The following is a 16508-nucleotide window of genomic DNA, read 5'->3' on the forward strand; positions in this document are numbered from 1 at the left end:
TGTTCCTCAATATAATTCCCAATGTGTGGGCACAAAGCTGCACAAAGTACTCCCACTATGGTCTTAACAAAGTTTTTAGATAGATTTACCCGTATGTCTTGACTTTTATATTCTATATCTTTGCCATGGGGGGCTGGTTAGCTCAGTTAGCTAGAGTACTAGCTTGTGGATCAGATTAATGCCAACAGCATGGGGTTCGATCTCCGTTCCAGCTGAAATAAACTTGTGGCTTAGCTCCTCAGCCTACCCATTGTAAAAAAATTCACAGCACTTTGCCATGGTTTGGGGAATAATCATCAGGAACCTGCCTCTGGGGAGAGAACTGAAGAAGACATCTTGCCATAAGTTAGCTTTTCTTTAATGAGTTGCTGCTTTAATGTCTTTTGAAATTGAACTCGCAAATCCCTCTGCTCTTGCACATTACCAACCTTCCTCCATTAAAACACAATCAGCCAGGATTCCCAATCATTATCACAGATTATTGAGGCTTAATGTAAAGTCTAGGTATGTGGACATTGAATGGAGATAGAATTCAGCTTTGGTGTAATGCTATATTTTGCATTCACTCTCTAGCCACAAGCATGAAGAGTGGCCATTGTTTCTCCATACAACTAAACAGTAATGGTTCATTGATCCAGTCATTGCAGCACATTCATTCGATGCTATCTAAGCAATGTAATTATACAACTGACAAAATTCCTCTATATTTACAATACAAAAAAAATGGCATATATCAAAAAATGAGACTGAAAAAGTACTTGAGACTCATTGATTGTTGAGCAGTTACAGATTTGATTGTCCAAGCCATCGTTTCAGTTGCTCCATAATGCCAATGTAGTGCATTTTACTGTGTTGAAGGTGCTATACAAATGCAAGTTGTTGGTATTTCGATAACTTGCAGTCAGAAGAACATCTCCCAAATCTAATCTGGAGAGGCTTCTCATTTGACACTTTTAAAACCTTTATTAGACTGAGCAAGGAGTTCTCTTTGCGCACAAAGGATTGAACTAGAAATAAATAGATACATGGAATAAGTTAACAGGTCAGTGAAATGAGTACAGTGAAACTCACTGAAGTAAATACCTGACAAAGGGATAGTCCATTTACATAAATGAAACATCTGTACAGAAATTCTTTTCTTATGACTTCCATATTTTCCAGAACACTCAAATGAACTCTTAACCTAAATGAGTATCTGCTGCTGCCTCCCACCCAATCCTACTCATCTATTACCACTTCTGGTGCAGCATGTCCTCTGAACCATGAACTAGGAATACATTACATGACTTTGTTACTGGCTGAGATCCAACTGCAACAGTTTACTTCAACATAATCATAGACCATTGAAGTGGTGAGCTAAAACAATCTTCTGTTCTCATTTAATGTCAGCAGTTATAGTCCATAGGCGTGGAGAGGGAAACAGCAGCAGATCACGTGGAGAGGGAAACAGCAGCAGATCACAAGGGTCAAGTGAGAATTTGCAGAGAAGCAGCAGAACGTTGTAATGAAAAATGGTACATCATTTTAGTGAACAACTGAATAAGTACTTTTGACAAACAAGCTGTGCATTTAAATGGGCTCCACTAGTGTAGATGGGATCAAATAAACAGGTTTCTAAAGAAAGAGTGATTTGAGGGATATGTTAAAAAGATGGAGTTAAGATCAACCAAAAGAAGGACAATGATCTTGGGTGAAATATGATTTTCCCATTGCAAACATTTCCTGTTTCAATGACTGGTTTGTAGTGAAAAGAACCAAGAGATATCAGAATTATCATACTGAATACAAAACATCTAAGGTATTTACACTGATGTACACATATACACATAGCAATTCTATAACTGTAGTCTTTTGAGTGCCTGAGATTGTGACTCAGTCTCCTGAATTAGAATGAACAGGCTCATTCACACACACTGGATTGTGTTGGGCACTTGATAAGGTCCTCCTGAAGTCTTTTCCAGTAATGTCTACTTCTGCTGCAGTGCCATAGATCCATGAGTTTCCTGGGCTTTGAGTTTACAATGTCCAAAACCTAAAAGCCAGATTGACAATACATCTCGGTTTGACAAGAATATGTCTCTCGCAGTGAACACATTCAGTTTTTTAGTCCCTTCATTAAAGTAGTAAATCATTTTACAATGTCATTAAAAATTTTCATTCCTGCAGAAAGTGACAGGAAGAGAGTTTTTGTTTTAACTCAGTAAGGTTTGTTACAGCTTTTGCTTATCATTTTTGAAATTGTAAAGAATTCCAGGAGGGTATTGTGTCACCAAATATTGGTTTAAAACACTTAAGTTGTTCCAACCTTACCAACTGAAACATTATCCGAACAAGGTCATCAGCAGGATTAAATTAACGCAGTTACAGTTTTTGGTTTGGCCTGCCTTGCAACTATTTTCCTTTGTCACAATGTTTCACAGTTGGGCAGTAACCTGGAGTTTAACCAAAGCAGCAAGGGACAGTGATTGCTCAGTGCATTGAGGTTATGTCCTTGTGGAATCTTCAGACCATTGAAAGCATCTCCGTTGTTATCAGTGGACAGTGCATCATTGCATTGTTTGCTTGTTCTCCTTCAGATGTCCACTGTAACTTGCTGTGGTCCTGACACCAGTTTAAGTGATTTTGTTCCCACAGCTGGTACTCCTTAATGACGCCATTAAGACGGTCACTAATTGCTGATTGATAGCTGGTTGCTTTCTGTGCGGGTTTGAAAATGCCCGGTACACCAATCTCTTGGAGGAACTCGGAAAGTTGTGATGGCAAATTGTAGATTGGTATTTTCTTAAACATTTCTGGTATTTCTTCCTTTTTCTGCAAGTCTTCAAAATATGCAATAACATACGTCCCAGAAACATTTCCCTTCGCGATATCAGGAAGAACACAGTTTAAGGAAGCCATAAATCCATCATATGGGTCATGTATGGTTTTTGTGCTTCTAGTGGACTGAAGCCATTCATTACATTTCATACTGGCACCCTTGGAGAAGAGGATGACGATTTTTCCACCTTCTTCTGTAATTTTATTTTTCTGTGAATGGACCCATGGTAGAGGACCTTGGGCACCCAGTTCTCTACGTTTCCATAGATCCACATCTACTTGGAATTTAAGTTCGCACAGGACAGATGCAAAAGTGTTAACCAACTTTTCAAACTGATTGTGATCCAGCGAATACAGAAGAAGGATCTTCCCGTTACCCAGAGAGTCTGGAAAAAGCAAAGTATTATAATATTACAGGCTATAACATGTAAATAAAAACAGCATTTATATAGTGTGCTAAACAGACTCAATGTTCCATAATGTGATGTAGGAGATTGATTCTTTGGAAGTGCACTATGTTGACCGTAAATGCATGGCAAAGTCTCATTAGTGGTAGTTGGATGAATGACCAGATAATCTGTTTTTTGATGGTGTAGAGTTGTTAGCTAGGGCATTGAGAGACCTTTTAGCCATTCGTCAAATAGTGCTGTGGGATCTTTTATGTCCCTTGGACAGGCAGATGGGGACTCTGACAATGCAACACTCCTGCCAGACTGCTCTGAAGTGTCAGTATAGATATCCACTCAATTCAGCCCCAGAGCTTGAATTCAAAACTCTTTGACTTGGAAGTGGGAATGTGACCAATTGTGCCAATATGTGTCAGGGCAAGTTTCTCTGGGTATGCATCTGTTAAGGAACCTGCCTTGTATATGCTCAGACCCACCTGAATTTCTAGTATCTAATCAATCAACATCCTGGGGATTATCATTGACCAGAAACTGAGCTGAACCAGCCATGTAAATGCTGTGGCTACAAGAACTGGCCAGGGGATGGGAATTCTGCAGAGAGTAACTTACCTCCTGACTCCACAAAGCCTGTCCAACATCTACAAGGCACAAGTCAGGAGTGTAAAGGAATACTCTCCACTTACCTAGGTGGGCGTAGCTCCATCAACACTCGAGAAGCTCGACACCATCCAGGGCAAAGTAGCCCGCTTGATTAGCACCCCATCCACCACCTTGAACATTCAATCTCCACCACCACCTACGCACAGTGTGCAGCAACTCACCAAGGCTCCTTCAACTGCACCTTCCACATTGCAACCTCTACCACCTAGAAGGACAAGGGCAGCCAATGCATGGGAACACCGCCACCTGCAAATTCCCCTCCAAGTCACTCACCATCCTGACTTGGAACTATATTGCCATTTCTTCACCTTCACTGGATCAAAATCCTGGCACTCCCTAATAGCACCGCAGATTTGCCTGCTCCACAGGAACTACAGGGGTTCAAGAAGGTGGTTCATCACCACCTTCTCAAAGGCAATTAGGGATGGGCAATAAATGCTGGCCCAGCCAGTGACACCCACATTCCATGAGCAAATTTTTTTAAAATCCAGGTGATTCAATGTAACTGGTCAATGAGCCAGGGAACCCTCTGCTATACCATAAAATTCAACCAATTTATACATATCCCTCAATGTGGGCCTCTACCTCTCAGATTCAGGCACATCATCTTTGACTTTATAAGACTGCCACTTTTATTTCTAACTGAGTTTTCAAGGACAACTGATGAAAAAATGGTAGCTATTTAATTTTTATTCAGTTAAGATTAAAAGCTGACTTAGATGTACAGCTTTAAAAAGTGGCATTTTATGGAAGTATTTCAAAAATGTTGGAAAATGTTCTGTGTATCTCAAAATACATTATTCCTTATATCTCAAAATGAGAGACAAAAAGTGATGGTGGAAGTGTTGAAGTGTCAGCAAAGTAGAAGCATTTAAGCAGACAAGGTTGTGTTCATGAGGGTAGATATGGTCAAAGCTGTCACAGCTTTAGATGAACTGAACAGAGTTTGCCAGCAGGCTAGTTCTCTTAAAGGAGAATGCTAATGGATTGGTAGTCCTCTTTCCTCCTTTAAGATATTCCTTAAAACCTCTCTCTTTGACCAAGCCTTTTTTCATCTGACCTAATGATTCCTTACATGGCTTGGTGTCAAATTTTGTTCCATAATACTCCTATAAAGTTCCTTGGGGCATCTTATTGCATTAAAGGCAATACAGAAGGTTTGTTACAATCCCTGCAGAGACCGATAACTTTAAGCAAGAGATTTGGAATCCCAGTGACCAACATAAAGGAATTGCACAACAAGATTTCAAGTTTGAAGACATCAACTAAACTTTACCGAGTAGGCAACTAATAGTCTAAACTACAAAAACCCTAACCCTTATTAAGACTTTAATGTAACCGAGGCAAGTGGCATAGTGGTATTGTCACTGGACTGATATTCCAGAGACCCAGGGTAACTGGGGACCCGGATCGCCATGGTAAAATGGTGAAATTTGAACTTAATAAAAATCTGGAATTAAAGTCTGATGATGACCATGAAACCCTTGTTGATTTTTGTAAAAACCCATCTGGTTCACTAATGTCCTTTGGGGAAGGAAATCTGCCGTCCTCACCTGGTCTGGCCTACATGTGATTCCAGACCCACAGCAATATGGTTGATTCTTAACTGCCCTCTGAACAAGGGCTATTAGGGATGGGCAATAAATGTTGGCCTAGCCAGCAATGTCCACATCCCATGAATCAATAAAAAAAAACCCTACACCGTATTAATACGTATTACAGCATATTCTCTGCAGGATTAGTCTTTATAGGAAACAATCCACTGCTATTCCCAACTTCCAATAGATTAATGTCTGCCATTGCTCGCAGAGAACTCGCAGCCTTCTTCTCTCTGCTAACTACATCAGCCACAGCCTTTCGTCTCTGTGAGACCTCTCTCTCTCTCCTTTTCTGTCCAAACACTTGGGAGACCGAAAGTCTGTCTGTTTCTGCATTGGTTGTGTCGGTATCACATACTAACATTCCACCAACAAAGCTCTAATTAAACCAGACATGCTCTGCTGATATTGCAGTCCTGATAATGAAAGACTTATAAATGAAAATTATTTAGAGATGGGTCTTGAAGATTTCAAGTGATGGGGCTGTGACAATTTTCTTTGGCAGCTTGTCCACAGTTAGCCCAATTACTCTTGCCTTTGTTTCCAGGTGTCAATGTTTTGCACCTTGCTCCCAGTAAGTCTCAACCTGGGCTCTCCCATCCCCATGGTAACCAAGTTACCATGCTTGTTGTTGGGCAGAACCCATAACAGATCATATGGCCATCTTCACTACTCCATTTTACCTTAAGTTAAAGAAATGGTTTAAAACATAACAATCTTATAAAACCTCACATTCATAGTAGGCTAAAGGTGTGACAAACAGTGAGCTTGAAAACAATTGACAGCAACAGGACATAGAGAGTCATGTGGCAGATAGAATTTAATACAGAGAAGTGTGAGGTGATGCATTTTGGCAGTGGGAAAGGGAGCAGCAATATGGGCCAGTATTTTCCAGTCCCGCCCATCACAGAAGTGGCAATTCCCACCCAAAGTCAACAGACCTTTGGCTGGTCCATTAAATTTTCCAGAAAATCCTGGCAATTGACTTAAAGGCATTGTTCTAAAGAGTATGCAGGGATAGAGGGACCTGGGGTTTCATGTGCACCAATTTTTTAAGGCAGAAGGGCATATTGAGAAGGCATTTAGCAAAGTATATGGTATTTGGGTTTCATAAATAGAAGTATTGAATATAAAAGCAGGGGAGTTATGCTAAGCCTTTATAAAACACTGGTTAGTCCGCAGCTCGCACACCTAGTGTATTGTGTCCAATTCCGGTCACCACACTTTATGAAGGATGTGAAAGTCCTTGAAAGGGTGCAGAGAAGATTGACCAGAGTGGTGCCAGAGATGGAGGTTTTAGCTCAAGGTTAGGCTGGAGATGCTGGAGTTGTTCTCCTTGGAGCAAAGCAGATTGAGGGGAGATTTGATAGAGGTGTACAAGATTATGACAAGTTTAGATAAGATAGATAAAGAAAAACTATTCCCATTAGCTGATAGTACTAGGGTACACGGATTTAAGATTTTGGGCAAGAGATGTAGGGGGAATGAGAGGAAGAACTTTTTTTATACTGTACTGACCTCGAACTCAGTGTCTACAAGGGTGCTGGAAGCAAAGACAACCAATGACTTCAGAAGGGAACTGGATTGGCATTTGAGGGAAGTAAACTTGCAGGGCTACAGGGAATAGAGCAGGGAAAGGGACTGATTGGATTGCTTTGCAAAGAACTGGCATGGACTTGACAGACCAAATGGCCTCTTTCTGTGCTGTAATGATCCCATGGACTGGATTTTACACTCCCCAGCCAGGTTTGAAGGTGGGGATGCAGTTGCAATTATGAGCTTTATAAAAGGTTATATATTTTGGGAATGTAGCTTTAAATTTATGTAAATGAAGGGGGTTGTGTGGCCTGTTCTGCAGTCTGCCTGACAGTAAGCCTGGGTGATTTGATTGTTTGAGATCAAAGGAAGACTTAAAGTGTTTTACTAAGAAGAAGATGCAAGGTATTTATGCCAGGAGGCAATGGCAGCACTTTTTGGGCTTGCAATAAATAGACTTTGAGTCTCCTAAAGTCCCAGAAAGGTGATAAGGTACTGGGCTGTAAACAGTTGCACTATAAACTGTCCCTTTACTTCAAAGATCAAAGAGAGCTAATTAGCATTTCTACCTGGAATTAATGTTATTACGTTTCACATTGCCAGGGGAAGAGGGCAGAGGAAGCCATTTTTGGGGATAGGTTAAAGGCTTCCCTACAAATCACTGAAAATCAGCCAGCAGAGGGTCTGTGTGGTCAGCAGGGAAGCTGCAGGGAGGTAACAAAGCATGTAAAAAGGCTGCTCGACTTCGCAAGCTACCACAGCCAGAGGGAGATGGTGTCTAATCAAAATGACAGATCCTGCAGCCTTCTACAGATTCCAGATTTGTTCTGGCATAGCAAGGGGGAAGAAGAATCATTGGAACTGGCTTTTCTGCTGGTGAAGAAACTCCCTGAAAACTGAGGAAAGTGTCTGGAAACAGTCACTCAAAGTTACTACTTGGTGAAGCAGCGATACAGGAACCCACTGAAAGCTGGAAGCAACTGTGGGTTAAAAGGACTGTAATGCCGTGGAGTGTGAGATGGGTGATAAGTATTCAAGGGAACATCTCTTGCTGTAGATAGAGTATAGAGTCATAGAGGTCTACAGCACAGAAAAAGGCCCTTCGGCCCATCGAGTCTGTGCCAGTCAAACAATTGCCTAACTATTCTAATCCCATTTTCCAGCACTAGGCCCATAGCCTTGTATGCCATGGCATCAAAAATGCACATCCAAATACTTCTCAAATGTTGTTATGAGAGTTTCTGCCTCTACCACCCTTTCAGGCAGTGAGTTCCAGATTCCTGCCACCCTCTGGGTGAAAAAATTCTTCCTCACATCCCCTCTAAACCTCCTTTGCTCCAGGGAAAATAACCCCAGTCTATCCAATCTCTCCTCATAACTAAAACTCTCCAGCCCAGGCAACATCCTGGTAAATCTCCTCTGCAGTCTCTCTAGTGCAATCACATCCTTCCTATAATGCGGATTCCAGAACTGCAGGCAATACTCTAGCTGTGGCCTAACCAGAATTTTATACAGTTCCAGCATAACCTCCCTGCTCTTATATTCTATGCCTCAGCTAATAAAGGCAAGTATCCTATATGCCTTCTTAACCACCTTATCTACCTGTCCCGCTATCTTAAGGGACCGGTAGACATGCACAGCAAGGTCCCCCTGATCTTCGGTACTTCCCAGGGTCCTACCATTCATTGTGTATCCTCATGTCTTGTTTGTCCTGCCCAAGTGCATCACCTCACACTTATCCGGATTAAATTCCATTTGCCACTGATCAGCCCATCTGACCAGCCCGTCTATATCCTCCTGTAATCTAAGGTTTTCCTCCTCACTATTTACCACCCCACTAATCATCATGTCATCCGCGAACTTACTGATCAACCCTCCTACATTCAAGTCTAAATCATTTATATAAACCATAAACAGCAAGGGACCCAACACCGATCCCTGTGGAACCCCACTGGACACAGGCATCCAGTCACAAAAACACCCCTCAAGCATCACCCTCTGCTTCCTGCCACACAGCCAATTCTGGATCCAATTTACCTTGGATCCCATGGGCTCTTACCTTCGTTATCAGTCTCCCATGCGGGACCTTATCAAAAGCCTTGCTGAAATCCAAGTAGACTATGTCAAATGCATTGCCCTCATCTACGCACCTGGTCACCGCTTTGAAAAATTCAATCAAATTGTTCAGACATGACCTCCCCTTAACAAAACCATTCTGACTGTCTTTGATTAATCCCTGCCTCTCCAAGTGTAGATCAATTCTATCCCTCAGAATTGCTTCCAATAGTTTCCCCACCACTGAGGTTAGACTGACTGGCTTGTAGTTCCCTGGTTTATCCCTTCCTCCTTCTTGAATAACTTTGGCTGTCCTCCAGTCCTCTGGCACCTTTCCTGTGGCCAGAGAGTTATTGAAAATTATTGCCAGCGCCCCTGCTATCTCCTCCTTGCCTCACTCAACAGCCTGGGATACATTTCATCCGGGCCTGGAGATTTATCTACTTCTAAGACTGCCAGACCACTTAGAACCTCCTCCCTTTCTATGCTATTTTCTTTAATTATATCACAGTCCTTTTGCCTGATTTCCATACCCCCGTTGTCCCTCTCACTTGTGAACACCGACACAAAGTATTCATTTAGATCCCCACCTACATCTTCTGGCTCCACACACAAATTACCACTATGGTCCTTAATGCGCCCTACTCGTTCCCTCTTACTCTTAATGTACCTGTAAAATAACTTTGGATTTTCCTTTATTTTACCTCCCAATGTTTTTTCATGCCCCCTTCAGCTTTAGCTGTTTGAGCTGGTGTCAGGAAATGGTTGGGGGGGAATTCCTTTGCAGGCCCTTTGGGCCCACTGGAGGCACTTTCCACTGCAAGGTCACTCCCTCCTTAACCTCCCCTCCTGGCCTCTCGAATCCGGCCCCCCATCCCCTCACCCCACCTCGCCGGGACAGCTTGGCAGACCTCGGTGAACTCGGACTCACCTGGTCGCCTTGGCATGGCAGGACTGCCTGTAGTCCCAGAGGTGGCTACTGTCCCCAGTGGCCCTGCCGGCCATCTGATTGGCAGGCAGCTCTTTAATGCAGGACATCCTCCCAAGGGAGGCGTGGAAGTCGCTTCTCAGTTTAATTAATGCTGCTTCTAGCCTTAAATAGCTGTGCAGCAGCTGTCGGGATCATGGGCAGACTTCCATCCCCCACCATCTTTTTAGCTGGAGGCAGGTTCTGTGGCAATCATTAAACCCAGCCCTATGATTCTATAAATGCAAGTAGTTGTTATGAAAATATTAGGTTTCTTCTTGTGAAAGGGAGAATTGTGTGTAAGAGACTGCCAACAGAGGCAATGGGGTATGATTTTATCATCAAATGGAAGGGACCAGTGCAAAATGTTTCTGGAAAGAAAATTGAGGGAGGGGAATGGGAGATTCAGCAGTATATGATTTCTCTAAATACTGGAACCGGCCAGATGATCAACGGTCTTTTCCAGTTATGTGCATTCCTGTGTTCCTAATTATCAGTCAAGCTCATAATGTGGCTCATTTACACTTGCTAGAAGTGACATACATTCATATCCCGTTCTCTGCAAAAGGAATATGTTCAAGCCTTGCGCCTTTTTGAGGGAGCCTGGGGAGCCTATTGTTCCCCATTGGTTTCTCCATGGCAATGCTTCAACCAACCAGATTCAACCTGCCAACCAATCAGCACCCTCTTCTCCAGTCATATAAACTGTTGTGATCATTTGAAATTTGGCATTCTTGTGTTTGTCCTGATGAGTGCAAGATGAAAAGCTTCAGCAACATGTCTCTTTTTTCAGCATTATTCAAGTTCTGTATTACCAAGCAACTGTCACTAATATTTCCCTTATTCAACCACTTGGTTGTGGTAACCACATGTAACCACATATCTCGACACATTTCAAGTCCAGGCTAGCAAACAAAAATGGCTATTTCTGTTACCCTTTATAGAAGATTACCTGCAGCTGTAGGAGCTGTTGCAATGGGTTTCCATTTGATCATCTCTATACAACCTGTAGGAACAAAGCAAAATCTGGGTTAATAAGTGCTCAAGAAAATAGCCACAAATACTGAATAAAAGTATAGTTGAGACAGTTGAGTTTAGGAAATAGCAATACATATGATTCATGTTACATGTTCATAATATTGAACTTCCCTCTAATCTTGTTAAACAGCAATACAATGTATAGTGCGGGTAGGGTCAACACTTAAAGGGAGGTGGAGGACAACACAGACATGGTCATAATTAGCCACAGTCTTAGCATGTACAGAGCAGATTTGAGATTGGAAGGGATATAGAGAATTGTAACATGTACGTTACAGATAGAGTCAAGAACAGACGTACTCCAAAACAAGTGAGGAAAAGGGTTAGAAATGCACAGTAAAATATTACAATAGGATCAAAGCCTCTTCCTGCTTGACTCAATTCTGATAGTTCAGTCTTACATTGCTTTTCCACTTATACGCGGCCACTTGTTTTCAGCTGGCTCTCGAATTATGCAAGCTTGTTTTGTTCTGTCTTCCTGTACGTTACCATTCATCCGATTTTCAAAACCAATTCGTCAAAATTTTTACCTCGGCGGGCAGGTGTGTGCCCGACACGCTCGAGTGTAAAATGACACACATCGACATCGGGCAAGTGTCCCCACGTCAACGCACAGTCACGCGATATTTTGGTCGGCGGGCACGCTGCAGTCTCAACTTACTGACATTTTCCGCTGCCCATCCAACCTTACGGTTGGCGAGCAGGCGAAAAGGCCAAGCAGCCTTGGCACTTTTTAGGAAACCTCATCCGCAGGCAGCGGCAAAAGGAAATAAAAATAAAATAAAAATTTTGAAATTTAATTAATAACATTAATTACATGAGGGGACACGTTTTATAACATTTTTCAATTCTTTATATTTTTTTTGGAAAACTCTTCATCTCCCTGAGGCAGCTCCGTGCCTCAGGGAGATTCTCAAGCGTGCACTTGCTGGAAGTTTGTGCTCACCCCACTCGCCCTCCTTCCCCCGTCCACACAGGCAGCGCCGAACGCTGCCGCTCGTGTTTCGCGCTGGGCAGGCAATAATTGGCCCGCCAGCATGAAATCATCTTCCAGCCTCAATTGCAGGCGGCGGTCAGCTTCCCAACCACCCCCCTGCCCGCCCCTGCCGAGTCCACCCCACAAGGGCTAAATTCTGCCCGTTGGCTTTTATTTAATGGAGTGGTTTAGATTGAACGTTGTGGTTTACATTAATGATGACAATCCTAGCATTTATTTGCTTAGTAATGTGAACTACTAATTGTCTTGTTTGAAGTACTTATATGTATATTTATGCAGGTACATTTATAAACACTGTGTTCTGAGCAAAACAAAAGGGCAAAGGCCTGAATTTCATGCTCGTTGTGCGTGCCAAGTTGGCTAATTAATAGCCAGCCAGCATGAAATGCGTGCTGAGAAAGCCTCAGTGCCTCTGAGGGGGACGGGAAGAGGGCAGGCGCCGACAAAAGTGAGGGTACAGATGGGCGCTCCTAGCGATCTCCATGAAGCCAGACAGCTGCTGCGGAGATGCCTCAGGGAGCTGCAGATCTGTACAGATTAAATGAGAAGAAAAAAAATGCAGCAAATTGTGTCTATGCAGCACATTCACGCACCTGACAGCAGAACTCAAAAAAACATTAGTTTCCAGATATTTGTTATTATATTTCACCCTGGACATTTCATTCCCCACGCCCATGGTGAGGTTTCGTTAAAAGTATTTCGCGACGATTGCGAAATTGCACGGGCAATGTAAAATTGCGGTCAATAGGCTTTTTAATGATCTTAATTGGCCCTTTAATTTTTGGCGGGTGCTGCCCGAACTCCTACACACGCCCACCGACCTCAATATTGCACGCGTGCGCAATGACGTCGGGATGCATGCCCGATATCATTTTGCGCAATTTTCGTGTGTTCGGGTCGGGCACACACCCACCCGATCAACGTAAGATTCTGGCCAAAGTGAATTTCCCTCAAGCATATGTCATGTATTAATGTATATAATATTTTTGAAAATATTTTTCTTTTAAAATAGAGGTTTAGTCTGTGTGTGTGTCTTAATTGCATTAAAGTCAGCTAGTCTGGGTGCTTTGATGTGTACTCGTTTTGATATGTAAGGGAGATAGCGTGCATTTGCATATTTTGAATAAAGCATTCAAAAAGTGGGGTGAAAACTGACGCCTTTCTAGCAGCTACCAAGCAATATGTTTATATTACTAATAAAGTTGGTACTATGAAAGGGATTTTATTGTTAGAGAGGTTTAGTTCAGAGGTTGTTGATACAATGAGAATTAACATTCAATGGGGCTGGTAGGTATAACTTCAGTAGTTTTCAGGTGTGCAGAGCAGAGGCAATGTGAGATCAAAAGGCAGCTGTAACCCTCCAACTGGCTACACAGGAACCAAAGTGACAAGAGCTTCATTTTGAATTTGTAAGGTGAAAATGCTTTGCCTGGACTTGGTTAAGTCAATGGGTTGCTATTGCCTTAATGGAGATTAGTTTGGGAATTTGTTAAAACTTATGATAGTAGTAATTTATAGCCATGTGTATATCTATTCTAACCTGTGTAAAATTAATAAAATGTTTCATTTAGTTTAATGTAAAGCCTCGAGAACTGGTGGTCTGATTCCTGAATTTAGAGTCGCATCTCAAATATAACACTTAAAATTATAGATTATGACAGTTGTTTAAAGTTTCCCTCTGAGATTTTTAAATAACTCCGCTTTACCAACTGCATCAGTCATGACACATAGTTATGGATATTTGCAGTTTTTTTAAGTTTGAAGCTGCATCTAAATCATAAGAAAGAGCGTGCATGTATGGATCATCTTTAACACCCATCTGGGACCCTCCACCCCTGCTTGTCCCTCCATCCCCACCCCATCTTCCAATCCCAGCCCCAGCCGCGTATTCACTATACCCCCCCGACCTTCCCCTCTCCGATGCTGAACGTTCAGTGCTCAGCAAAGGACTTAGCTTCATACCCTTACGCCCTCATCTCAATGAATTTCGGGCTCGGCATGATGCTGAACTCTTCTTCCGCCGTCTTCGTCTCCGTGCTCACTTCTTTGGGCAGGAGTCCTCTCCCCGTTCAACGGATCCTTTTACCCACCTCCAATATTCTCCCTCCACCTGGACCCCTCCCTCTGGATTCTTACCTTCTCTTGATCTTTTCATTGAGAACTGTTGGCGTGACATTAGCCGTCTCAATTTCTCTGCTCCTCTCACCCATTCTAATCTGTCTCTCTCTGAACTCACTGCACTCCGTTCTCTCAGGTCCAACCCCAACATTGTCATCAAACCCGCTGACAAGGGTGGTACTGTTGTTGTCTGGCGCATTGACCTCTACCTCGCGGAGGCTGAGCGTCAACTCGCAGACACTTCCTCCTACCTCTCCCTGGACCATGACCCCACCACAGAACATCAAGCCATTGTTTCCAGGACTGTCACTGACCTCATCTCCTCTGGAGATCTTCCTCCCACAGCTTCCAACTTGATAGTCGTCCAACCTCGGACGGCCCACTTCTACCTCCTACCCAAAATCCACAAACAGAACTGTCCTGGCAGACCGATCGTGTCAGCCTGTTCCTGCCCCACGGAACTCATTTCTCGTTATCTTGACTCCCTTCTCTCTCCCCTTGTCCAGTCCCTTCCCACCTACATCCGTGATTCCTCTGACACCTTACGTCACATCAACAATTTCCAGTTCCCTGGCCCCAAACGCTTCCTCTTCACCATGGATGTACAATCCCTCTACACCTCCATCCCCCACCAGGATGGTCTGAGGGCCCTTAGCTTCTTCCTTGAACAGAGGCCCGAACAATCCCCATCCACCACTACTCTCCTCCGTCTGGCTGAACTTGTTCTCACACTGAACAATTTCTCCTTTAACTCCTCTCACTTCCTCCAAATAAAAGGTGTGGCTATGGGTACCCGCATGGGCCCCAGCTATGCCTGTCTCTTTATGGGGTATGTGGAACATTCCTTCTTCCAGTCCTACTCCGGCCCCCTCCCACAACTCTTTCTCCGGTACATCGATGATTACTTCGGTGCTGCTTCATGCTCTCGTCGGGACCTGGAAAAATTTATTAATTTTGCTTCCAATCTCCACCCCTCCATCATTTTCACATGGTCCGTCTCTGACACTTCTCTTCCCTTCCTTGACCTCTCTGTCTCAATTTCTGATGATAGACTGTCCACCAATATCCATTACAAGCCTACCGACTCCCACAGCTACCTCGACTACAGCTCCTCACACCCCGCTTCCTGTAAGGACTCCATCCCATTCTCTCAGTTCCTTCGCCTCCGTCGCATCTGTTCTGATGACGCTACCTTCAAAAACAGCTCCTCTGACATGTCTTCCTTCTTCCTTAACCGAGGTTTTCCACCCACGATCGTTGACAGGGCCCTCAACCGTGTCCGGCCCATATCCCACGCATCCCCCCTCACGCCTTCTCCTCCTTCCCAGAAACATGATAGGGTCCCCCTTGTCCTCACTTATCACCCCACCAGCCACCGCATTCAAAGGATCATCCTCCGCCATTTCCGCCAACTCCAGCATGATGCCACCACCAAACACATCTTCCCTTCACCCCCCCCCGACGGCATTCCGTAGGGATCATTCCCTCCGGGGCACCCTGGTCCACTCCTCCATCACCCCCTACTCCTCAACCCCCACCTATGGCACCTCCCCATGCCCACACAGAAGATGCAACACCTGCCCCTTCACTTCCTCTCTCCTCACCGTCCAAGGGCCCAAACACTCCTTTCAAGTGAAGCAGCATTTCACTTGCATTTCCCCTAACTTAGTCTACTGCATTCGTTGCTCCCAATGCGGTCTCCTCTACATTGGAGAGACCAAACGCAAACTGGGCGACCGCTTTGCGGAACACCTGCGGTCTGTCCGCAAGAAAGACCCAAACCTCCCTGTCGCTTGCCATTTTAACACTCCACCCTGTTCTCTTGCCCACATGTCTGTCCTTGGCTTGCTGCATTGTTCCAGTGAAGCTCAACGCAAACTGGAGGAACAGCACCTCATCTTCCGACTAGGCACTTTACAGCCTTCCGGGCTGAATATTGAATTCAACAACTTTAGATCTTAAACTCCCCCTCCCCCCATCCCCACCCCGTTTCTCCCCCCTCCCTTTTTTTTCAATAATTTATATAGATTCTTCTTTTCCCACCTATTTCCATTATTTTTAAATCTAAAACTAAAACTTTGTTAGTCTTTCCACCCCACCCCCACTAGAGCTGTACCTTGAGTATCCTGTCTTCCATTCTTAATTAGCACTTTTCTTAGACAATATCACCACCTTCAACACCCCTTTGATCCTTTTGTCTGTGACATCTTTTGATTATCTGCTCCTATCACTGCTTGCTTATCTCCACAATCATCCCACCCTCAACTTCTCTCTCCCCCCGCCCCCTCACCTTAGACCAGCTTATATTTCACCTT

The 16508-nt window shown here is 43.7% G+C and overlaps 1 protein-coding gene across 1 annotated transcript in view; it reads right to left on the reverse strand.

The window, feature by feature from the left end:
- Positions 1-943: 943 nt before the first annotated feature.
- Positions 944-16508, reverse strand: part of LOC144681582 (interleukin-17 receptor C-like) — a 71867-nt gene continuing 56302 nt past the window's right edge. The window contains exons 18-19 of the mRNA XM_078543293.1: positions 10993-11046; positions 944-3203 (exon numbers count right to left, since the gene is read on the reverse strand). Of these exons, the coding sequence (XP_078399419.1) occupies positions 2503-3203; positions 10993-11046 (755 nt within the window). The 3' untranslated portion in view covers positions 944-2502. The remainder of the gene's footprint in view (positions 3204-10992; positions 11047-16508) is intronic.

Source organism: Cetorhinus maximus, chromosome 6 (assembly GCF_964194155.1).
Source record: "Cetorhinus maximus chromosome 6, sCetMax3.hap1.1, whole genome shotgun sequence".
Taxonomy (NCBI): Eukaryota; Metazoa; Chordata; class Chondrichthyes; order Lamniformes; family Cetorhinidae; genus Cetorhinus; species Cetorhinus maximus.